This window comes from Sinohyriopsis cumingii, chromosome 1 (assembly GCF_028554795.1).
Source record: "Sinohyriopsis cumingii isolate HCF-2022 chromosome 1, ASM2855479v2, whole genome shotgun sequence".
Taxonomy (NCBI): Eukaryota; Metazoa; Mollusca; class Bivalvia; order Unionida; family Unionidae; genus Sinohyriopsis; species Sinohyriopsis cumingii.
This window is the reverse complement of record NC_142961.1, coordinates 9934434-9961335: the sequence shown is the minus strand read 5'-3', so window position 1 is coordinate 9961335 and position 26902 is coordinate 9934434. Positions and strand designations below refer to the sequence as shown.

The 26902-nt window shown below is 40.8% G+C and overlaps 1 protein-coding gene across 1 annotated transcript in view; it reads left to right on the top strand.

Annotated features, from left to right (window-relative positions):
- The first annotated feature begins 1128 nt into the window (after positions 1 to 1128).
- Positions 1129 to 26902, top strand: part of LOC149806401 (uncharacterized) — a 92390-nt gene continuing 66616 nt past the window's right edge. Inside the window, exon 1 of the mRNA XM_089952819.1 lies at positions 1129 to 1266. Within this exon, the coding sequence (XP_089808945.1) occupies positions 1173 to 1266 (94 nt within the window). The 5' untranslated portion in view covers positions 1129 to 1172. The remainder of the gene's footprint in view (positions 1267 to 26902) is intronic.

Genomic DNA, 26902 nt, shown 5'->3' with positions numbered 1-26902 from the left:
TTTGTGTTTGTTTGTTGTATGTTGTCTGTGTTATCTCTGTATTTGTCTCTCTATTAATGGTATGTCCCATTGTCCTTAAACTACCGACTATTCCCATATTCAATTTTCCTTGTTGCTAGACAGCTCCATACCCTTGTCGCTAGACTGTCCCATTCTTTTTTTTTTTTTGTCGCTCTATAGTCACAACCATATTAAATTTTCCCATGTTAAATTCCCTTTGTCGCCAAACTTTCCATCGATCTTTCTGACTCGGTTTTCCATTGTCGCTAGTGTATCCCCCTTCACTACTGTCATCAAAGATTTAGGGACCATAACAAATATTGATGCAATTTTAACAAAATCGATCCAGGACTCGTCAATTATCATACAGTACATAGTAACTGCAGATCTGAAAAATGTAACAAAGAAAATGTAAAAAATGGAGATTAATCTGAACGATACAATGCCCTCTTTATTATCTTGTTTTTGAAAAAATAGAAGAAAAATGAATAACAAGTAAAAAGTATGAAGGCATTGCTTGATACTTTTAGAGTCATGACCCAGAATTATTTAAAAGCTACTGGCATATGATAAGATCATTGCCAGCTTTCACGTTTGGAAGAATCTATATCATAACTTCTCGCACAAAGGGGGGTTGGGGTGAGTGGGCTCAGTGCCACTCTAAAGTTAACATGTACCAGTCAAAAGGGCACCAGTTTTGATAAGTAAGGAATGACTTGATAACCAGTAATACACTCAAGATGAACGTGGAAGATTTCAGATAGTTTTGCATTTTTATTCAAGCTTATTAATAGCTGAAAACCACATTTTTAAATTTCGTTATTGTTATATGCACATTTTATGAGCACTGAAATCCTACCCTTAAAATTACCGTTGATTTGTTGCTAATTGTTACGCGAAACGACAATCATGTGTCTCAGAATCAGACCAACACGTCAGTCACAGGCGCATCAGATAAATTTGCAAAAATACTGACTTATATCGTACCACTTTCTTAATATCATGTTTCACTATTACAATCTAACTGTCAGTCGGCGTATTTGTTTGTGCGTTGCCGTGACAACCATCCAGCGACCTATTCACGTGTTGATGTAAACCGGTTCTTCAAGCTGCTGCTAGTGTCAGACACGAGGAGTTTGCCTTGCTGTAAGCAGATGTACAGAAGTCTTTAAATGAATATGGGAGATTTACTGTGCACCCGGTGGTGTCTTTTCCTATTTTTCATTTTCATCAACCATGAGTACACCAAGAGTGAGAGTCAAAAAGGTAAGTTTTATTATCACAGGACTGCTATGTGCAAAGTCAGAGGTCAACATGTTTCCAAATTATTTTTTTCTGGTTTTCACATTATTTTTATATATTTTTTTTTTATTTTTTTTTCAAAGTACTACATTAAATTTAACAGATACATTTCAATAGGGGTTGTAGATTCATTTAGTGATTGTTGGCGCCTTTATACATGTTTTCATACAATGCAAGTATCAGACAATTAGATTTGTATCACATACCTTACAAGACTCCCACATCCTTCAGCTCTTAAACACTCAAATTATGATCGTGACTTGACGCTATAACTAGCAGGGGTCATATAAACCATGGTAACCTCGTATTAAGCTGTCGGAAGACAAAACTGCTCTCGAAAGATAATTTTAAACATTATTAATATTGGGTAATATCATAATTCTCCTTCTGAGCAGGTAGAGTATCTTTACGAATTTTTCTACCACCCATCCAAGTGATTCAGACAACTGACTCTTTTGTACCCGACCAACACTATGGCTATTTGTTTTCTGGATCTGTGGCAATAATAAAAGCTTGATTAGTCGCCATTTATCCGTCAAGGTTAAATATCACTTCAAATTATACACTTGGTCCACGACCAAATAGCCAAAAAATCTCTTGACGACAGTAGACAAATATATGGCAGAGAAATCCACCCTTCGATCATTTGCAAGACTTTTGTCTTATTATTATTATTATATAGTGACGTCGGTTATGACATTATTTCTGTTTTTGTTTGCGTTATTTTTTTAAAGACGTATCAGGTCACATATGTTCCACGAAACCGTTAATTTTTATTAAAATGAATCTGTCTTGTTTTTAAAGATTAATATTAATTTATGAGTACAAGCTGCTGCTATGTGTTTTCCTTAAAAATATTTATATACAAACTAATAGTAAAAAATAAATAAAAAATTGTACTTACGTAGTACACATAATAGCTGCTTGAGTACAGATGATATAGCAAAATCGAAACCTTCAAACCAGTTAGAACTGGTCTGATCATATCAGACTGTATGAAATGCCAATACATAACCATTATAGATCACAGAACACAGTATAGAACACAGAACACTGTGTAGAACACAGAACAGCTATGTTATCAAATTCTGCTCATTCTCACTCTCTCCAAAGGCTTTTCTAGGTCCAAATATTCTAACAATATTGATCAAAAGATTCCATGCCATTATTTACCTGCACCAAAATGACGACAGATATAAAGGAGGAAGATGAAGACCGAGGCCATTTCCGGCACATGAATTCGAGGGAAATTTTATGATTTTAAAAACAATCCAGAGGAAACAAACAATGTTGTGTGGATGGGGTTTGACTTTTAGCTTACATTTAATGGAATCAAGGTTTTATTTTAATCTGATCCGGTTGTAATGCGAAGAAAAAAATAATTAGCAATCGTCTTATAGCAGTAAGGTTTTTGTTATGTTATACACTGCCAGTCAAATTAGCCCGTTCGAATCAACAGAGGCCGCGTTGCTCAAATTGTAAAAATAAGTTCTTTAAAATAAAACTAGCGACATGCATATTTTAACCATGAAATACTATTTAGAAGAAAGAATTGATAGGCATAGAGAAACATCTGCATAAGAATCCACAATACTCCTGGCCGATTGCTGGACCCATACATCACGTCGATAACAAATGCAATTTAGTAAGTATTCTCAGTTAGCTTGTTGAGGAGATCGGTCATTGAAAACTCTGTTATGCAACACTTGGCTGACAACCGCCATGGTAGGAACAGAGCTTAATTCAAATCGCTGAATATCTTAGCTTGATAATACAAATTCTGGGCCATGACGTTTCCTCTCTTTAAGTTTTCTTCTTTTTTATCTTCAGAATTATGATCCATTTTTAATTACCAAACAAAAATTCGTCAATCTACGTTATTTCTAGGATAATCATTTATTCAGCTTCCTGCTAGACTAACATTAATGAAGGCTATTTGAAGCTTGGACCTGAGATTTAGTGGTCATATCATTTTTATGAGCACGGCTAAAGGACTAAGATAAACTGTAATAAATGTGAGGAATCAAACTTCAAAATTTCAAGAGAGAAAATCAAGAAAATTGGTTAGAACCTATATAATAGTACTGTACATTATTTCCTTTATTTGATACAAAGAAAAAAGTGCTAATAAAAATGATACAGAGTTTGCATCCATGTACATGCCTCGCTCTAAGCTGTTATAAAATATGTGTGCCCCCTTCTCTTCCTCAGTACGTTGTGTGTAAGAGAGCTGTTAGAACGAGACTGAAGATAAGGAATAAACACTGTGTCCATTAGGTTTAAAGTTACGAGCATTTAACATTTCTTGCAGGTGGAGATGACTTATCATATTTTCCTGGTTGTTATGTCATCACAGATAAGGAGAACAAATATAAAATAATTGAAATTTTCCGTACAGTACCTACGACCGTTTAGTTTCGTTTTAATTTTCAGTAATATATATATATATATATATATATATATATATATATATATATATATATATATATATATATATATATATTCATCCCCAGATAAATGCTTTTATAAATGAGAAGAGATGAATATATTTTTAGTACCGATAAAATGTAATGATCCGAGGTAGCTCAGTCGGTAGAACGTCGACTGCATCGGCATGCCCTTCGCGAAGGCATTTAACTTCCATTTCCTCAGTATGATATAGCCAATAATGTCTCAAAAATGCCGTTAAAATCAATTATTTTATGAAAAAAATTGGGATGACTGGAGATCTGAACGACGAAAATCTCCTATTTCAATTCATACTTAGCACAATATCATAAATGTTGAATTTGTATTTTAGCTGAACAAGAATTACGGATTATTGTACTTCACTTGGATTTGACTTCATATCTTTCTATAATACGTAGCTGTTCGTAAACTAAAATGGTGCCGATTTGACCTCCAATATGACCGACATGAAAGCCATCCTGAAAATCTCACATTGCATCTACTGCTGAACAGATGGCCAGATACAGACGGGTTTTCAGTGAAAGACTTCCGATGATATCCAAATGGTCCACAAAGGATCAGATCAACAATCTGGCCATGGCATTTATCTGGAAGATCTTGTTATCACTAATTCTCGTGAAAGTATGGTCGTAGCTACAATTATTTGTGTTCACTAAAACACTTCTTCGAATATAAGGTTGGTTCTAAATGAAATGATCCCTATATGATTTGCCGTTATCTGAAAAATCTAGTTACGTCTTCTTCCAATGAGCTTATTCCGACAAGATTTTTATATTAAAAGAAATTGAACTCAGTCTTTTTGCAACATGTATTCCTATATTAAAACGACACTGACCTAAACATCAAAATGGCTGCTTTGATGACCATCATAAAAGTCTTGATATGACTTCTAAACACATTGGTTTTCTGATACAAAAATGCAATATCAATACGTAACTGGCTCTGAGTGAAAATGGTCTTTATCTGAAGTCCAACATGGCACCATAGTGGCTCCTCGGAAACTTGTCATCGCATGAAGTGTGGCTGTGGCATGATCTTTTAAGTAATGCCTTTCTTGCAATATGTAATTGGTTTTGATTAAATATGGAGGACATATAGCCACACTATAATGGAAAGATTTTGGAAGACCACACCTATTTTACGTTGGAGTCAAGTCAACGGTTATTGCTTGCAGTTTTAAACTTTGTTTAAAAAAAATGATTACATGTTAAAGTAATGTAATTTTGTCTACTGGAGTTTGATACTTTCCAGATATTAGTTTGACCTGAATGTTTAGTCGAAAACAGCTAAAAATAGAACTTTGTATCATTTTGCTTACCTAGTTCCTGATCTTGACCGAGAATCAAGTAAACAACTTGCTTTTAAAAAATCACTCATAGTGTGTGATTGATAATAGTGAAATCGAGGCTGACTGGGAATACATACATTTAGACGTAAATAGCTCTTCGATGTTCTCGAAATTCTGGTTTTACCAGAGGGTTAACCCTCATCCGGGCATCTCTTTTGCACAGTATTCAGGTTTTATACCGATGTCTATAAAAACATATAGTTAGTTGGACGTTTAAACACTTGATGTCAAGATGTTCGTTTTGTTGTGACCAGTTTGGAGGTTACATTTTAATTTCAATTCAAATTATTTGGATTCTGAAAGATTAACTCTTTTCCTGGAAATAGTTTAGTGCTCATTTAGAATTCTTGGACAAAGATATTTCTTTAAAGTGTATTCGTAATTGAAACAGCGGAATATTATTCCAACAAACAACTGTAGACACAACAGCACTATGCAAGCTATGGCATACGTCATCGCCTTCCATTTTGGATTTTACGTCGGGAGTCGAACTTAAATTCATTAGAATATTTTATTATAGTTCTTCAAATTTAATTTTTTTTTTGATTATTCTTGGATTAATTTTGGATTTGATTCTTAAAACAATAAGTTCTTTTACTCATTCTTACATTATTTTCCCAGGGAAATACGTTATTTGTTAAATTTTACAAAGCTTGTTGTCTTCATGTTTTCTTTGTTACTGTTTTTAGAGCCTAAACACGTAACATACGCCACATACATATGAATGGATTTTTTTGTTATCTCTCTCTCTCTCTCTCTCTCTCTCTCTCTCTCTCTCTCTCTATATATATATATATATATATATATATATATATATATATATATATATATAATTCCTTGACTGATGCCAGTTCAACAACTTGATAGTTATTTCTCAAAAATAATAATTACATATTAAACCAAACTTATCACGTGGGTATGTCCTGACATTGTCTGATATGAGGTTGAAGGTGAGGACAAGTAAATATGTTAACGTGACCGTGTAAGAAATTTCTTTTTACCAAACTTTATATTTTGCGGATTTGTGCTAAGGTGCTATTAAACACCAGTACATACATACATACATACATACATACATACATACATACGCACGCACGCACACACACACACACATACATACATACATACATACATACATACATACATACATACATACATAGAATTACACAGCGGTAAAATTGTCTATTGACCGTGTAAGCAATCAATGACATTGGTTTGTCTGATTTAGACAGGTGATACTATTACATATATTATAACTTATTTTCAGTAAGATGGTTTGAACTAAAGACATAACCAGTTAGTGAGCTTAATTCGGTACACAATTATTGCAGATCAGCTTAATTAGGCACACAGTTAAGGTAGATCAATTTAATTAGGTGCACAGTACATATAATTGCAAATAATCTTTATTTCCCACGGAAACCCGAACGCACTGTCCTTGTAATCATGATGACCATGACTGTTACTATGAATAAAATACCAGTACAGTTAATTCCAAATTGATCAGATGCCCAACGAAAGCTAATCTACATCTAAACACATCACTATGGGATTATAAATAATATCTTGAATTTATTTCTCGCACTTTTTTCGTCCATATCGAGAACTTTTTTTTTCAATATTGATATGACTATGTACTTCTGAGTACAAGCAATTGACGAATACTTTACCTGGAGGAGGAAAACTAAAGTGAAACTAAGAGTCACCACTTTATTTTATCTTTGCATAAATCATACGAAATAGACATAAATATACACTATATATAAACTAAAGGGAGGATGGAAAAGGTTCATTTTGGTGACTATAATTTTTATAGTTCAAGTGCTTTTATGGACGCAACTCTTTCAATAAGAGGGTATAGGTAGGTCGGTAGGAAGCATGGAAAGTAGGTAAATGTGCAGGCTAATTGTTCATAAACTGGTTGGTAGGTTGGAAGGTAGGTTGGAAGGTAGGTGGGTAGGAATATGTTTTAGTCTCACAAATACGGAAAAGAGATATCACAAGAGCCGTTTGCAATGCTATAAATTAGCTTGCACTCATCGCTGTGGCAATATCAATGCTATAAATTAGATAGCACTCATCGCTGTGGCAATATCAGCGCAATAAATTAGCTAGTACTCATCGCTGTGGCAATATCAGTGCAATAAATTAGCTAGTACTCATCGCTGTAGCAATATTAATGCTATAGCTAGCACTCATCGCTGTTGTTCACCATTTCTTTGTTACTGTGAATTTCAGCTACGGATTGGTGGGGTGGGCATGTTTTATTTTATTATTCTGAAATAACTACTAGGTCAGCTTCTATACTATGTCAACCATGACAAGTTCATTTGCATAATGGAACGAAATTACTGAAATATGAGATATTACGGCAGTTAATTGGTTATTGAAAAAATACATAAAGAGACTTGTTGATTCACGTCTATAACATAAATGCACGGAAGACCTGAAATTGACTGTACAACAAATTGATTTACTACAAAATGTTCCAAGTATCATGTGGAAAAAAATAACCGTGCAATTTGCGTCGTGAAAACAAAATGATTTTGTGTTATACCAATGAATACTATTTCCTTGTTAGGAGAGATATTAAAGTTATTACAGGGACCGTATGATGTAAATCTCAAATAGAATAATGAAAACGTCCATCAGGTTTCATTTTTTTTTTCCAATTGCTAAATCGTTGATCATGATAATGATGGCGATTGGTATGTAAAGTGGTAGTGTTGAAAGTGATAATTGTAGTTGGTACGATACTGATGAAGAAAATATGGGGAATATACATAACTCAATTAAAAATTAATTAAAATAAGTGTACATAGGAAGTGACGATAACATTAATTTACGTGATATACATAACCATTAATGTTAGAAAGCTACACCAAAACCATACCAAACAAAGTAAAAATCAAACAATACAAGATTATGACCGAAAAATGTGTGATTGAATGGTGGTAGTAGAAATGAACAGTAATCGATACTTTTTCGTTTTATGTCAATGCAAATTCACTAAAATGAGATATATTATTATGTTGTGTGCTCGTGTTATTTTGCATTTGCATTATATTTGCATGATAACTAATCTGTTAAGTTTTTTTTTCATATTTTCCCTTTTGTATGTGTAAATTGGATAAAAAGGGTAATTTTCTGTTCATATTCTGGATTATTTAAAATAATTGATGGCATGGCTAGCATCATACTTTGTACTTTGTAACCAAGGCAGATGCAAGTTAACAAAAATGAATTTTCATTGAAAAACAATAGACAGTAAAAATTCCATTGACAATAATATAATTATATATATATATATATATATATATATATATATATATATATATATATATATATATATATATATATATATATATATCACATACAAATACATTTGTTTGCCCTTTGAACTGAGTTAAGATTTACTACAGTCAGCTGTGCATTGACCGAGTGAAGGAACTCACATCCGCGAGTGTGTCCGCTACAAAATGTAGTTCTATGCCTTTTGTAACTATTCACGCTCACCTTTGCATATTGATAAATTGATTGTTTCCTTTTATTAGTTTCTATTTGTCTTCACATTGGTTAAATCAATATAATAGACACTTATGATTTAAACATTAACGATGGTTTTAATGATGAAAGTAGAGCACTGCAAACACTTGGTTAGCTACGTCATTCACATGAACGCTTAGCCATTCACGTACCGGCGAATGGAAATTAATATGCAAAATGACGAACCAGCAAGAGGTAATTAAAATAGTTAATATATTTACAGTTGATCCAAGTCATTATTCTGTTTTAGTAACAGTACCACCGACCATAAACACACACACTCTCTCTCTCTCATCCTTTTGTCGGTTTGAATTCGCTTTTACCATCATTCATAAGTCCTTGTAAACCCTCTACACTCATCATTTCATAGATTTTAGCCTGTATCCAGCTACGATGGTCGAGATCGAGATCGAGAGAGAGAGAGAGAAGCGGCCTTTGGAATTTGGACATTTTCATATTTAGTTAATAATAATCGATTTTTAGAACATTATATGTTTAAGAAACAACAACAACAACACATTAAATACATGACATTATGTGTACCATGTTACCGAGAAATTTACTGAATAATATCAACATTGTTTTCAACGTTGTATCGTCGGTAAACACTGTAGACAAATCCCAAGGAAAGTGCATACATATCGTACGACGAACCATATTCTTGTAGGTTACTTTGTGTAATTTCTATTTCAAGGTTTTAATCCAGCCCAAATTTCTTTTCTCTCTCACTCCACATTTCCGCGTAGTTTGTCCGTTATGCATGAGAAGGGAGGTGGGAACAGAATGCAGAAAGAATTGCAATGAAAATGTGTACATATCAAATTCATTTAGAAATGTCTGCCTGCATAAGTGTTTACATGATTGATGGATGGACTGATGATGCTATTGTTTGCATATGTAGTGTGTGTATGTATGTAGCGAACTACTGGACTGATGATGTTATTTTTTGTACATGTAGTGTGTGTATGTACGTAGCGAACTACTGGACTGATGGGGGCCCCGAGTGGCCGAGTGGTCTAAAGCGCGCACCGTTACGGATCATTGCCATCTCACCTCTGTCTGCGTGGATTTGAGGCTCGGATTCGGCTAATGTGGGTATTTGAGAAAGCTTGCCAGTAGCTTCTTGTGGGTCGGTGGTTCTTTCCGGGGGTTTCCCTGGTTCTTCCTCCACCATTAATACTGGCCGCCATGTATAGCCAATATTGTGCTGAAAAATGGCGTTAAACCCCAAAAACAAACAAACAAACAAAAAACTGGACTGATGATGATATTGTTTGTATATGTAGTGTGTGTATGTATGTAGCAAACAACCTATTTATACAGGTATGTAAGTAGTGAAAGGGGGCACTCTACGGACAATGGGAATTAGCATTACAGAACCCCTTGGGTCAATCTACGGACAATGGAAATTTAACATGGCGAAAAATCGTGGGTCAATCTACGGACAAGGGGAATTTAACATGGCAATAAATCGTGGGTCACTCTACGGACAAGGGGAATTTAACATGGCAATAAATCGTGGGTCAATCTACGGACAAGGGGAATTTAACATGGCAATAAATCGTGGGTCACTCTACGGACAAGGGGAATTTAACATGGGGAATAGAGTTTGGGCTTTTTTAGGGACAAGGGGAATTTAACATGGGATTTTTTTTTTTTAAAAAAAATTTTTTAAAAAAGGGGTAGGCAATGGAAAGGCTATCTCTTTTCGAGAAATATGGCTGGCCCTGAAAAGGGCCTTTGGTTTATGTTAATATGCCCTTAACATAAAGGGCATTTGCGACATCTTCTTGTCCTCAAACTTCGTCTTACAGCAGGGCCATACATCAGAGTCCTCTTGAGGCAACCTTGTCTCTCTATATAGACTCTTCTTATCCACAGACTGCTGTTGGTCCTGTAGACAACGGTCCACTTGGATCGGACATACATGAGCATGTCCGTCCTGAACATCATTGTTGACACAAGGGTTGAAGATTCAACGTCTGTCCACATGTTGAGGCTCCGAGAATAGGTGAATCAATGCATTGAACGGCGCTTATTTATAGGGACAGAAAGGATTGAAACGGATTGAGTTCATTCACCAATCCGAACACGCGTTACAGAATTCAGTCAGCCCGCATCCAATCCGAAGAGAGCAGTCTGTGACGTCACGTAGTCAATATAGATTCTCTAGCGCTTGTGTGCAGTCAATCTATGCGACAGTGATTCAACATGACGGAAACTTAGAAAACGATCCAGTGGGGTGCACCAGCAGGGGAGACCGCCCAAGGGAACCCGGACTTACTTTCAGAAGAGGTGAATTGGGATTTTGTGGATTTTCTCTCCTCGCAAGAATTTGTTCCGGAACCTTCGTTACCTTCTTCATTACCGCAAGTGGAGAATTTTAGACAGAGACAGAAAGAAGAATTGGAGAAATTTATACAACGACAAAAGGAAGCGGAACAGGCTTTTCTCCTACAGCAACAGCAGCAAGAAGAAGAGGTAAGAAAAAAACAACAGCAAGAAGAAGTAGCAGCAAAGAAACAAGAGGGTGAAAATCAAACGGTCACGGTACTGTTGGACATTTTAGCGGAGTTAAGAAGTCTGAAACAAATGTATCAGACTTCATTATCACGACCGAAGAGAATACGACCTTCCCGAGCCAAACATGTCAACCCTGTGACTAAGCCTACCGTACCACCCTTAGTGATTTCAACCCAATCATTATCATCATCATCAACATTACGCAGTCCAGAAGTACGCCTTGGCCGTGGCAAAGGCATAAGGCAGTTAAAGTTGATTGCTTAAACTCACCCCTACACCATATATAAAAAAGGCCCTTTTCAGGGCCACCCACATTTCTCGAAAAGAAATACAATTTCAATTTGCCAATAACTCAAAAAAACCCCACCCATTTTACCCTTATAGTACGTGTCTGTGTATGAGTGCGTGAGTGTAGCTTCTTATTTTAAAATCAAAACTCAAAGACACTTACCTTATATCATTCATTTATTCTTTTATCCATTGTTACAATCCAATTCACAATTCTCAACTCAACACTTTAATTAAAAGTTCATTGACTTCTTCTGTCTCCTTGTTTAGTCTCTCTGTTTTTTGAATTTCTTCACTGTCACACTCTTTTCCTCTTCTTCCTCCTCACTTTCTTCCCTTCTTCTTTTTTTCTCCTGTTTCTTTTTCTTCACCTGTCTTCTTTCTTCCTCAGAAGAATCCCTCTCTTCCTCTGAAGAATCCCTCTCTTCTTCTGAAGAATTCCTCTTTTCTTCTGACTCCTCTTGTTTCTTTTTTGGGCAATCTGGAGACCAATGTCCTTTTTCTTGACAATAATAACAGGTATCTTGACTTTTGTCTTTTTTATCCCCTGTTTTTTTTCTTTTTTGACGGTCTGGACACTCTGAGGACCAATGCCCTTTCTTCTGACAGATATAGCAAGTATCTTGACTTTTATCTCTAAAGGAAGGAGAGTAGTCCGTAGGCTGGTCTGAAGAGAATTTTCTAATGACCCCTCGCAAAGCTCTGACGAAACGTTCCATCTGGTTAGTCTCTTCCATCGTTGTGCTCGGCTTGAGAGTGAAATGAATAGTGAAAGGACAAGACACACACCCTTTTATATACGCTGGTCTGCTATGACTATAAAGTAGTTTATGGTGTTTGAACTTGAGTCATTTGACTTTTTGCTTTCAAGATGAAACGATCCCATTCATTCGAGAAGAAAGAAGAAGAAGAAAGTAAGAGGCAGAAACGTGATCTATCGCCTCGTACCAGGGCTGAAATCTTGGCACAAATTCATGCCAGTGATTTTGAAGAGGACATGAGTGAACCAGAATCCCAACCCTCTAAACCAAGTTCACCACCCTTAGTCAACCCTGAAAAGTACTATTCCATTCGAGAGACGGAAAAGCGCTCCTCTAGAAAATTTAGAACTACGGCTTACAAATACACGGTGAAGTTTAAAGATTTCAAGGCTGAAGTGCCGTTAGAGAAAGCAGAAGTGTTCATCACCGAGGTGTGGGATTCTTTGCTCACTGCACTCAAGCGACAATGTCAACCCAAAGAAGACGATCGCTTGAGACTTTCCATACAACACGACGGTTTGAAATCCCCTGTTTGGATCGAGTTTAGCACCCCTGCAGAATTGACTGCTTCCAAAGTCATGGACAAGATTCAACACGTACAACAATCTAATGATCAGTTTGACATCACCGATGGTAAAGCCACACTGGACATGACCCACGTCTCTCCTCCTCAAGGGACAGGACGCAAAAAGATGTTATTGGTGGACGACCTTCGCAACACCAAAACGAGTCTCGTCCGAATTAACAACCCTCATGACCAGATGTGTTTAGCCCGTGCCATCGTGGTGGGACGAACCTATGCCAACAAGAACGACACGGTAGAATGGAAAAGAACCTGGGACACTATTCAACGTTCCGACCGAGCCAAACAACGAAACGAAGCAGAACTCTTGTTACAACAAGCCGGACTGCCCAAAGACACACCCTGTGGCATTCCTGAGATGCAAAAATTGCAAGATGCCCTAGCTCCACGATACACCTTGAAAGTGCACCCTCAAGAAGTGCGCGGACCTCTGTTGTTTCGAGGCCAAGATTTTAAGGACGGAAAATACATTCACCTTTATCATCACGATGACCATTTCGATACCATTAGCAGTATCACTGGATTCCTGGGATATGCTTATTATTGTGAGAAATGTGACTATGGTTATAATAATCGAGAGCAACACAAACATTGTGGATGGAAATGCTCAGGATGTTTGGCCTCTCCACCCTGTCTGAGCGAAGAACCAGTGCCTTGTTCCACTTGTCTGCGCACGTTTGTCAGCCCTACCTGTTACCAACAACATTTGAAGACGCAAGGTTCACAGAAGAAATGCGCTTGTCAACTCCTGAGATTGTGCCCTACGTGTGGACAAGGCATACGTACCAATAATACCAAGGCACACGTATGTTCAGGAAAGAAAAAATGTCACATTTGTCACCACATCGTGGACTTGGAACACGAATGTTACGTGCAAAAATACCAACCCCAACCAGAGAAAGAGGACGGTCACAAGAAGAAAGGCAATTTCATCTTTTTCGATTTCGAATGCATGCAAGAGACTGGCATTCACATCCCTAATTTCTGCGTGGCTCATCGAGCGTGCGAGAAGTGCATTCAAGAACCTATCTTCAGTCATTGCCCTCACTGCAGCAAGATTCCCGGAGGGCGTGAAAAAATCTTTCGGGGACCAAACACGTTAGCCGATTTTGCCCAATGGGTTTTAGACCCCATCGACAAGACGTGGAGCCAAGAGGACATCGAACGTTACGGAGATTGTCATCGTCATGCCACGGTGATGGCTCACAATTTCTCCGGATACGATGGACAGTTTCTTCTCAGATACTATACGGAACAAGGCACCGAGCGTCCTAAAGTGACTTTGAACGGAGCCAAAATCATTTTCATGCAAGTGGGACAAGTACAGTTTAAAGATTCTATGAGCTATTTGGCCATGCCTTTGAGTCGAATGCCTAAAACGTTTGGAATGACAGAAATGGCTAAAGGGTACTTTCCACACTTTTTCAATACGGAAGCCAATCAACACGCCGTTTTACCCCATTTGCCTGAGGCTCACTATTACGACCCCGACAACATGCGTACCGAACAACGAGAAGCTTTCTACGCTTGGTACCAGGCTCACGCCTCGGACCCTTTCGACTTTCAGGAAGAAATGCTAAAGTATTGTCGTTCCGACGTGGACATTTTACGACGTTGCTGTGGAAAATTTCGAGAACTGTTCATGGAACACGGAGGGGTCGATCCTTTGAAAGAAGCTTGCACCATTGCCAAAGCGTGTTCCTTAGTGTATCGACAACGATTCATGCCTGAAAACACCGTGGCTGTCATCAGTCCTCAAACGACCCACTATGTCAAACGTCAATACTCGGTCAAAGCCCTACGTTGGTTACATTACTTGTGCGACAAGGAAGACAAGTGGATTCAGCATGCCCGCAACGGAGGGGGTGAAAAGACCATCGGAACGTATTCGGTCGATGGTTGGGACTTAGAAAACCCCAAGATCGTGTACGAGTTTAACGGCTGCTTATTTCACGGATGTCCCGTCTGTTACCCTGACCGTGGCACTAAAAATCAGTTTTTACAACGAACCATGGAAGACTTGTACCAGGACACTTGTCAGCGGCGCCTAAAGTTGGAACAGCAAGGATACCAAGTGGTGGAAATGTGGGAACACGAGTACGATCACCGTATGAAAACCGATCCCGAGTTTAAACGCCTCGTGGAAAGTTACCAGTTCATGGACCCGCTGAACCCGAGGGATAGTTTGTACGGAGGAAGGACCAATGCCACCTGTTTGCTGTACCAAGCCGACGAAGAGAAAGGAGAAGAAATCAAATACTTGGACGTGTGTTCGCTGTATCCCTACGTGTGCAAATATTGTCGCTTTCCTGTAGGGCACCCGCAATTGTTCACGGAACACATCGACCTGAAAAACATTCGACAATACGAAGGCTTGATCAAGTGTAAAGTTTTGCCTCCCACGAACTTATACCATCCCGTCTTACCTCACCATTGTCAAGGCAAACTGATGTTTCCCTTGTGCCGTACTTGTGCCGAAACGTGCAACCAAGACCAGCCTTGTCAGCACACCCAGGAAGAACGGGCCTTGACGGGAACCTGGGTCAGCGTAGAATTGTTCAAAGCTCTGGACATGGGATACCAACTGTTAGAAGTATACGAAATTTGCCACTTTCCTAAGACACAACAGTACCACAAGGGTGACCCTACTCAGAAAGGCATTTTCGCCGACTACGTGGATGCCTTTTTGAAACTGAAGCAAGAAGCCAGCGGCTATCCTTCCTGGTGTCACACTCCCGAAGACCAAATACAATTCAAAGAGAAATATTACGAACAAGAAGGCATCACTTTAGACCACATCGAGAAAAACGAAGGCAGGCGATCGTTTGCCAAAGTGATGTTAAATTGCTTGTGGGGTAAAATGGCACAACGACCGTGTTTACCCAAGACGGAATATTTGACAGAACCTTCCCGCTACTTCCAGATGATTCACGACAAAACCAAATACATGAAACACGTGGACGTCGTTCGAGAGAATTTAATCTTGGTCAATTACGAAGAAGATCTGGACTTTGTACAAGACGACCCTTTTGGAAATGTCATCATTGCGGCTTACGTGACAGCTCATGCTCGCTTAAAATTGTACGAAGCTTTAGAACTGTTAGAAGAACGCGTCCTGTACTTTGACACGGACAGTTGCATTTACATCAATCACCCGATTCAACATCACCCTAACATCGAAGGAGACCGTTTAGGAGCCTGGACAGACGAGCATCCCGACGACAAGATTCTAAGTTTCGTCAGTGGCGGTCCCAAAAATTACGGCTACGAATACCGGGACAAACAAGGAGAAGTGCACACGACGTGCAAAGTGAAAGGACTGACTCTGAATTATCGTACCAGTCGAGTGGTCAACTTTGGGGTATTGAAAGAAGCCTTGCAATCGGGAGAGGATGGAAACTTTAAAGTGACCACCTATCAACCGAACAAGATTGTACGTTTACCCACTCACCACATAGTCAGTCGACCCTTGGAAAAAGTCTATCAAATCGTGTACCAGAAGCGAGTGCGACTTCCCAATCATTTCACCTTACCGTACGGTCACGTTGGTATTGGTCTGTATATAAAAAGGAACCCTAGGCAAGATCGATAGTTCATTGGGACTACCAAGACCGAGCGAACAAGATGAATACTTTGAAAAAGACATCGTTTCAGTTTGGGGATTGTAAAAAAGTTGTATCTTCCTCTAGTGTGACTAATATTGGATGGATAAGACCCAGGCATTGCGACGGAAAATGTCCGGAAGGAAACTGCGATTGTCCATGTGGTTACCATTGTAATTGCGTAACGGAGTTTGCAGACGAGTGCGATTGTGAGCCTTGCGATGGGACCGATGCTGTACGTTGTGACCTGAGCGATGCCGTAAAGCATCATGGGAACTTTGTTCTCACTGCCCCTGTCATGGAAAGTGATGCTGTGCGTGTCAAACCTGAGGGATGTGAAAGCGATGCCGCTCGTCCTCTTAGACATTTTACCGGGTTTAAAGGGGAATGTCGACCTTCACGTTTACCTCCCTACGGATGTCATCCAGCCCTGAGCAAACTCCTGTTCCTGTCACCCAACCCTCATCGAAACGAACCTGTGAAAGACGAATATTCGTTCCCTGTGCGTTTGTCGGAATACTGCGACTTTGAAAATCGTCTTCAATCGTTCAAAGGAAAATGGCCAAAGTATCTGGGAGGACCGACCCCTGAAGAATTAGCCAGAGCCGGATTTTTCTACTTGGGCGAAGGAGATAAAGTCAAGTGCTTCAGTTGCGGTGTGTCACTTCACCACTGGGAACCGCAAGATTCGGCCTACGTAGAACATGCTCGATGGTCACCGAATTGTCATTACTTACCCTTAGTGGGACCGAGACATTGAAGTAACTTCTTACCATAATAATCTGTTCATGGATACTTTACAAGAGAACATTTGTGCTTTGCCCGTGGAGTTGAGAGAACGCATTTATCGAGAACTGGTCAAAATACAAGTGAAACGTAAAGAACAATTGCATCCGTTACGTCACCGGTGTTTGAACCACTGGTACCTGAAGGCTATACAAGGATTGATTCAATTGAAAGTGTTCCATCGGACAGACATTGATCAACGATCCTCTAGTTTTCAAAAGGATTGGTTTGTTATGGAGGATTCTACCTACATCATTGTAAACGTACTGCATCGAATTCCAGAGGAAGAGTTAACGAATTACCAACATCTTGAACGCAATGTCAACTTGGTGAAAGAGGAAACTTCTGAACGAATTGTAATGTGTAGATTAGTGACTCAACGATTTAAATTCGACACTGAAGTAAAACCATGTTTGTGCAAAGAGTACATTTCTTGTGTCAGACCAAAGAGAATTTAGTATGACCTATTCATGGATACTTTACAAGAGAACATTCGTGCTTTGCCTGTGGAGTTGAGAGAACGCATTTACCGAGAGCTGGTCAAAATACAAGTGAAACGTAAAGAACAATTGCATCCGTTACGTCACCAGATCTTTAACCACTGGTACCTGAAGGGTATAAGAGAACTGATTCGTCAGAAATTGTTTCAGTGGTCAGACCTTGTTCAATACTTCCAGGCCCCCGATGATTCACGTGTTGATCATTTTGGTTATTTCGAGATTCACCTAGAGCAACCCATTGAGGAAGACGAGGTAAAGGATTACCAACATATTTTACGTGGAATCTACTTAGCGGAAGAGGAAACTTCTAATCGAACTCTGACGTTTCGGTTACAGTATGCAAGATTTACATTACCCACTGGAAAACGAAGATCACTGGCTAGAAAGTACGTGTATTCTTTTCGAAACAAAGAGACTATAAAAACAGGCTGCCATGCCACGACTTATGTCGTATGTAATCCAACAGATTCCGTGGAAGGAGCTCAATGACCATATTCAAACCGTGGATCATTACCATCGATTATTGCAAGAACTGTATCCATTCAATTTGGGACGACAAGTGGTGTGTGTCTTAGTGACTTGTTTTCTGGGATTTCGTTTACCAGCCGATTCTTTGTGGACTCTTTACGATCAGTACTTACCACCTCCATGGCCTTAAATGGTCACGAAAAACTCCTTTTGCTCAAAGCCTTGCGGTTTCATCTGGATACTTCTCGACCTCAACAGGAAAAAAAGATTCGTCAACTTTTAGCTACCCAAGACGTGTATGACGATGTGTGTGTAGCTTGTGACTTACACCCTCATTGGACAGATGTTCGTGACTGGAAAAAGGGGGGTTTTGAGGCTTGGACCCAAGAAGTGGCCCAGTATGCACAAGAGTTGTTCAAGGAAAAAAGTTACTTTTCAACCTGTGTTAGTGACGGTGCCAGAAGAACCCGTCACCGAGAACAACCACTCGCTTCAGGACAGGACTGTCATGGACATTCCTGAAAGGTCATTCCGGGAGGACACTTGTGTGACAATACCTCATGTAGAGACTGTAAGAACATTACACACTGTCCCTAGGACATCTTGGTTACCCAAAACATGTTGTACAGACACTTGTTTATATTCCACTTTGATCGCTTTGCTGTGTTTTATATTCCTGTACATCACTATTTGGGTTGTATGTATTTTTGTCTTTCGTGTTCATATTTGAAACATTCAATAAACGTGTTCTGAAAAAGTATATAAACTCTTGTCTTGTTTTTCGTGTCACAAGTGACATTTCTCATACCATGGCTACCTCTGCTGTCTCTGCTCCCTCTTCCTCTACTGTCAAAGTCATCGACGAACACTTAGATCGTGCCAGTTGGGAGGCTTTTTATCTTCGCCATCCCTTTAACATGCTCATTGCTGGACCTAGCGGTTCAGGCAAAACCGAATTCGTCAAACGTTTGATCGAACATAAACATCATTTGATCGATCGACCCCCTCAACGGATCGTGTGGTGTTACAAAGAGTGGCAATCGGCGTACAACCTCTTGCGAGAAAGTCAAGGCGATTCCATCGTGTTTGTGGAAGGCATTCCTAAAGAAGACGACGGCATCGTCTCTGACTCCCGTCTAACCCATTTGGTCATTTTCGACGACATGTTAGGAGAAGACGAAGAAGAAATTAAATTGTGGTTCACGCGCAAAGGGCATCACCGTAATGCCAGTGTCGTTTACATCACCCAAAATTTGTTTCAACAAAGTAAAGCCCATCGTACCATCAGTCTCAATGCGCATTACGTGGTCTTGTTTAAAAGCCCTCGAGATAAATCGCAAGTGCAAGTCTTAGCCAAACAGTTAGGAACGCCTTGGCTGACTCAGGCGTACGACGATGCCACTCAAACGCCACACGCCTATTTACTCGTCGATTTGAAACCTACCACTCCCGAGGATTTGCGATTTCGTACCCACTTGTTTCACCACTGGTGCCAAGACGGAGGGCCTGTCCTGTACACGTCTCCGTCCTCGACTTCATTTCACTTCCCATCAAAAAATCTATAAAAACCTCAGACCCTTTTTCGTCTGTCTCACACTCAGTGCGAACATGACGTCCCTTCAGTCGCATCTTCCCGTCAAATTGATTCGTGCCTTGTATGAGTCGAGAAAAAGATCCACAAACACGAGCTCGTGTCTTAGAAGCTAGTCTCAAAGAAGTCTTACGATGGTTCACGGTGACGGCACGTCAATTACTCCAAGGAATCATTCAGATTCCTCATCAAACCCAACGCTTTTTCGATCGAAACAAAGTCGCTTTGGTCCAACTGGCCGATCCCCGCATCGACACTCAAACCAAAAAACAAATCATTTTGAAACCTGGAGGGAGCGGTACTCTAGGAGGGGTCATCATTCGCTCACTCTTAAGATGGGATCCTAATGCCCCCAAAGTTATCCCTAAGACAAAAGTTAAACGAAGCCCCAAGAAGAAAAAGACCAGGTCCCGAAAGAGAAGAACTTCTCCAGTGGCGGGACCCTCCTCTTACCAGACACCACCCCGAAAAAAGAAAAGAAGCCCCCAGAAAAAGAAACAGAGAAAAAGTCCTCAGAAAAAGAAAAGTCCACAGAAGAAGAAAACTAGTCGCAAGAGAGGCACTGCGGCCAGGACGCAGCCTTACACTCGCAGACCACGACCTGCCACAGCGTCTCCGACAGCCTCACGTTTGTCCACTTCTCCGTTGATGTCACCAGGAACTGAAGAGTACTTGGAGACGTTGATTACACCAAGAACTTCTCCGTTGATGACCCCCAAAAGAACTTCCCCAGTGGCAGGACCTTCCAATTTAGCGGCAGTGGCTGATGCTCACAAAGTACCTTCTCCCAAAATCAAAGTCCATGAAAGATCGGGCATGTTACAAAGTTTACTGGATTTGTCCAAGCAAGAACTGGCTCGATTTAGTCCGTTACGTACCCCTGCACGACGTGTCATGCCTGTCCTCAAACTGATACGACGTAAAGACAATCAATGGCGACGCGTTCCAGTATAAAAAAGGCCTGTGACCGAGTAGGGTATCAGTGTTTTTTTGGTGCTCCTGAAGACTCAAAGATGTCACCCTCCAGAAAACCCCAAGGAAAGAAAAGGAAAGGACTGCCACCACGTTTAGCCAAACATGGGGACATGTTATCTGTCCTGTCCAAAGCTTCTCCACCCCTACGAAAAAAATTCATTCAAACGGCCTCCAAAGAGGTCATCGATACCGTGTGCGAATGTTGTTTGAACGTTTTGAAAGGCACGATCCCTTTGTCCAAACACCAGAAACAATGCTTAAGCAAACATCGTCACGTTCTTCGCCAAATGGTTCGAAAGAAAATTCCCATTCGTCAAAAAAAGAAGATGTTAGTGCAACGTGGAGGCATTTTGCCCCTCTTGTTAGGCCCCATACTGAAAGGAGTCTTGGGAACCATGTTGGGAGGACTAGTGGGAGCAAGATAAAAAGGCCCTCGAAAGTCCCAAGATCTCAGAATTCACCCCTGACAACCCCATGGAAGGACGAAAACTAGCTTTAGTGCCTTACAAACGATGGATGGAATACCATCGGTGGCAAGAACAACGCACCCCGCATTTACCTCCCAATCCCAATTTGAGCGAGATGTCCCAGTTACAACACGAATTGCAGTCCTTGATGGATCGCCAAGATTTGTCCGAAACAGAAAAATCGCAAAAGTACGGTCAACTCTTGCAACGACTGCAACTCTTTCACCAGAAAGCTTTAGACGAAACAGCTCTACCCACTTTGAAAGATTTTAAGACCTTGATGAAAAGTCCAGCACCATCACCAGTACCAGTACCAGTACCGGTACCAGTGGTCAAGAAAGAAAAAGGAAAAGAAGAAGAAGAAGAAGGGTTTCAAACTCCACCTGAAAAAGTACGCATGTTAACAACACCACCTACCTCCAGAATTGGATGGATTAAAAAGATGATGGCCACCCCTTCTTCATCACAAGAGAAAAAGAAAGTGAAGACAGAAGTGAAACAAGAACCGATATTCCCTGCTCAGACATCCTCCTCTTCGACACCTATTGCCGGTCGCACACGCAAAGCCTTGCAATCCAAGAAAATACCCCAAGAGAAAAAGAGTAGCCTCTTCCAAGAGTGGGTGCCTTATTAACACAAAAAAATGGAAAAAGTCTTAGCCAGCATTTACTACGATCCCTCGCATCCTGCAGGTTACGCAGGAGTTCAAAAATTGTATCGTGCTGCCAAAACTCGACTGAAAAGTCTCCGTTTACGATGGTTACAAGAACAAGCTACCTACACTTTACACAAACCCATTCGACGTAAGTTTGCCAGAAGTCGCACCCGAGTGGAAGGCATCGATCATCAATGGCAAGCCGATTTAGCCGATGTCTCTCATTTGGCCAGCTACAATCGCGGCTACAAATATTTGTTTTGTGTCATCGACGTCTTTTCCAAATTTGCCTGGGTCGTGCCCTTGACTTCCAAATCGAGCAGCGAGTTAGTGCGAGCCCTGCAACGAGTGTTGAAACAAAGCGGTCGTCACCCTCTTCGATGGCAAACGGACAAAGGCACCGAATTTCTGAACCAAGCTTTCCAAAAAGAATTAAAGAAACGTGACATTCATTTTTTTACCACCGAGAATCCCGAAACCAAAGCCAGCATCGTGGAACGTTTTCAACGCACTTTGAAAGAACGCATGTGGAAATATTTTACGCATCACCACACTCTGAAGTACATCGACATCTTACCGCACCTGGTGCAAGCGTACAACCAATCTTACCATCGAAGCATCGGACGTGCCCCGCAAGACGTGACTCCCGAAAACGAAGTGCTGGTGTTTGAGCGTCTGTTCGGTACGTCCCCGACGAGGGCTGTCCCCAAGAAAAGTGGAGAGTTGACCGTAGGAGATTGGGTGCGCATTGGCAAAACCAAACGCACTTTCGACAAAGGTTACTTACCTAACTGGACGACCGAATTGTTTCGCGTCACTGGACGAGTGCATGGCCGTCATCCTGCCGTCTATAAATTGGAAGACATGAACGGAGAAGTGCTCAAAGGAACGTTTTATTTGCCCGAGTTACAACGTGTCACCAAAAAAGAAGACGACGTGTACGACATCGAAAGCATTCTCGAACGCAGAACCCGTAAAGTGGGCAAACGACGTGTCAAAGAAGTCAAAGTACGTTGGAAAGGATATCCACCCAGTTTCGATTCTTGGATCGACGCTTCGCAAGTCATCGACTATAAAAAGAAGAAGTGACCATCATGCCCTTTCACACATCAGACGCAGCTACGTCGACCACTCCTTCTTCCCCTAGTTCTTCTGTGCAAGATTTACAAAAACAACCCTTGTGGGTGTGGTGTGGAGAACGTGTGCCTAAAACGCAAATCGTCTTTTTCTGCCAAATCTTCGTGGTGTATTGTGTCATCGGGGCAGCCATTGCCAATTTGAGTTTGCAACAAGGAGACAAACAATTGTGGACCATTTTATTGAGCAGTTGCATCGGTTACCTGCTTCCCAATCCCTCCCTGAAATTCTCCTCGAACGGGAACGTTGTGTCCAGTGCCAGTGCCAGTCACCACTCCAACAACAACCACAACCAGAACCCCATTTTGGGCGGAGACACCTCTGACATCCACTAATATTCCCTCGGACAGCCACAGAACTCTGGAATTATGAGTCACCAAAATCAATTTTACTTAACCTTACCCAGTGACAGTTCCATGGAGGTGTTTCCCAACAACACGTTGTGCTGTTACACGGCCAAATTACCTCAAGCCATCCCCTTAGATCACGAAGCCCATTGGGAAGTGGCTTTAGTGGAAATGATTCACCCAACCCAAGTCCACAATGTCATTCCCAATCAAAATTATTTTAAGGTAGAAGTTCATGACAAACAATTGCAAGATGAGTTGGATAAGATTGGCACATATAGCAATAAAACCTATGATGACAAAACTAAAACGTGGACCTACAACTTGTCCATTCTCCCAGGCTATTATTTCAGTGGTCATCATTTGGTCAGCGCCATAGCCTCCAAGTTTAATGGCGTGTTCCATAAAGCTTTGGGGAATGTCCAAAAAAGTGTCACCCTGGAATACCACAAAATAGCTCGTCGCTTTCTGATGAAATTTTCTGAGGGGTCCAAAAAATTCATGTCTTTCTTATTTTGTCCTGAATTGTTTGACATATTGGGCGGTGACATGGAGATGAGGAAGATAGGAGAACAAAAAAAATCCCCCGAATTACCAGTCATTTATGACAACGACTCTTTTGCCAAGTATTTTCGTTTCCCGGTAGAACTGAACCAAGGACTGAATTTGATCTTCGTGTACTCCGATGTGGTGGAATACAACGTGGTGGGACACACCTCCGTGCCGTTACTGCGTGTCATTCCTTTCAAAGTGGATTCTGCCACAAACGCTGACGAGGAAGGTGGAAACACTTATCACGTCCACCGCGAATTTGTCCATCCTCACTATTTACCTGTCAGCAAGTCCTATTTGGACACGGTCAACATTACTATAAAAGGAGATTTGGGACAAAATATTCCATTCACCAAAGGAAAAGTCACGGTGAAACTCCATTTTCGAAAACGGTTCTCTCACGACTCGTAAGTAAGTCATGTATCCAGTGTACCAAGGGGTGGCTCGACAACGAGGACACGGTTTAGGAGACATGTTAAAATCGGCCTTTCGTTCGGTGGCCCCGGTGTTGAAACCGATGGTGACACGCGGATTGCACGCCTTGAAAGATGCGGCACTGACGCAAGGCAAAGAATTTCTCCAAAATGTCATCATCGACAAACAAAACCCTAAAGAAGCCTTCATGAGGGCAGGCAAAAATGTCTTGCTGCAAACGGGCAAAGACATTTTGGGCCGACGAGAGACACCTATAAATGCCCTGCACGTTACCGAGTCTGGCATTCAGCAAGGACAAGGCAGAAAGAGACGACGAATAAGAAAACACCCTTTCACCAGACTTCAAGCTAGAAAGGCCAAGAAAAGAAGAACCGTTCGAGACTTAGACGTTTTCGATTATTGAAACACAGAACAAAATGATGCACCGAGAGTCTTGCGCTTGTTCCAAGACGGAACTGGATCTGTTTGCCATGCCCCCCACCATGATGACCATGCAAGAATCCCAATGGGTGGAATTTCATCCCGTCTCCTCATTGACCGATTCCGCTCCCATCGAGTTTGAAATCAAAGGACAGCCCGAAGATTACATCGATCTGAATAGCAGTTACTTGTACTTAAAAGTCCAAGTTCTAAAAAAAGATGATAAAGGAGTAGAAGACGATGACGATATAGCTCCCGTCAACAATTTCATGCATTCCTTGTTCAGCTCAGTGGATTTGTACTTGAATAACAAACTGGTCAGCAGCAGCATGGATACTTACCCTTACCGTGCCTACCTGGAAAATCTCTTGACGTACGGAACAGATGCCAAGACAAGTCATCTCAATGCCTGTGTGCTGTGGGTAGATGACACACCGGACAAGTTCGACACAATAGATACAAGCAATGAAGGCTTTGAGGCAAGAGAAAACAAAATCCTAGGTAAAAAGAGTTTAGAACTGATGGATCGTTTGCATTTGGACATGTGGTTGCAAGAGAAATATTTGCTCAACGGGGTCAATGTCCGCTTGAGACTGAATCGCAGCAGTGCCACTTTCCATTTGCAGGCTGCTGATCTTGCTAAGGCTCCTAAAAGCATAATCCAAGAAGCCAAACTCTACGTACGACGCGTAGAAGTGTTACCCAAAGTGGGTAACGACATCAGTCAAACGTTGAGCAGAACGACCGCCAAGTATCCCATACGACGTGTGGAAGTGAAAACGTTCACCATTCCTGCTGGACAGCATTCCATGATCGAAGATCACCTGTTTCAAGGACAGCTACCCAAGCGTTTAATCCTTGGTATGGTCCTGAATTCAGCCTTCAACGGAACCATCAAAGAAAATCCTTTCAACTTTCAACACTTCAACGTGAAGAAAATCGAAGTTAGTCGTGATGGCAAGACCTTGTGTACCCGACCTTTCGAACCTGACTTTGCCAACAACAATTACTTGAGATCGTACTTGTCCCTGTACGAAGCCACCGGCCAGTTAGGAACCAACACCAGTCACGGCATTGAGTACGACGATTATGCAGGAGGCTATGCTTTGTGGGCTTTCGATTTCACTCCAGACCAAGGCAGCGACGAGGGACATTTCCACCCTATAAAATCTGGCCAGATTCGTGTGGAACTTCAGTTTGCAAATCCTCTGCCAGCAACAGTGAACGTCATCCTGTATGCAGAATTCGATAATACCATAGAAATCAACAGTTTGAGAGAAGTCATTCTAAATTACTAGAAACCATGGAAGACTGTTATCCCTCTTTACCTAGTGGAGAAACTTTGGACATGGAATGTGAGGAGACCCTGGAAGAAGAAGTAATCATGATGAAGTCGAGATGGCCAGAACAAGAAGCCCATTTAGTCTCCTGTTTTGCCAAACACTTGGTCGACAAAATGACGGAATTGATCAAGAAAAATTGTTATGGATGTCAAAACGATCATCCTAGTCAAATTCAACACGATAAATGCCCAATGTTAAGTCAAGAAGAAAAATTGGACGAGTATCTGGACGAAGCTTGGAGTCTCATCTCGGACAAAGACGTGTTGCACCAGTGGTATAAAGACTTGCGTGAACATTCTTGTCCACCATTAACCACTCAAGAGATTCATCGTATCGAAGCTCTCCTGAATCAGAGTGAGGAAACAGAACGAATAACCGTTTATTCGTCAGACATTTTCAAGCAAAAAGTCAGGATCGAATTGACGACTTATTATTACCTGTGAAGAAGAAGAAAAAAACCACACAAAACAATGGATACCTGGGAACTTTATTACCTTTTGAACCACAGTTCGTATACGGCTTCTTGGAATCCTGTCGTCTGTGCTAAAGATGAACTCCCTCATCGCAAACCTAAAGACCATCAAGCTTACGTGATCAACACGGACGAAAGTCATCTCCCAGGAACCCACTGGGTAGCCGTCTACTTTCCTCAAGAAGGATGTGTGGAATATTTCGATTCGTACGGATTGCCCCCTTTGGAAGACGATATCATCGACTTTATGAGAAGAAATGCTCAAACCACCCGATTCAATAACGTGAAATTACAAGGCACAGATTCCTTGGTGTGTGGACAGTACTGTGTGT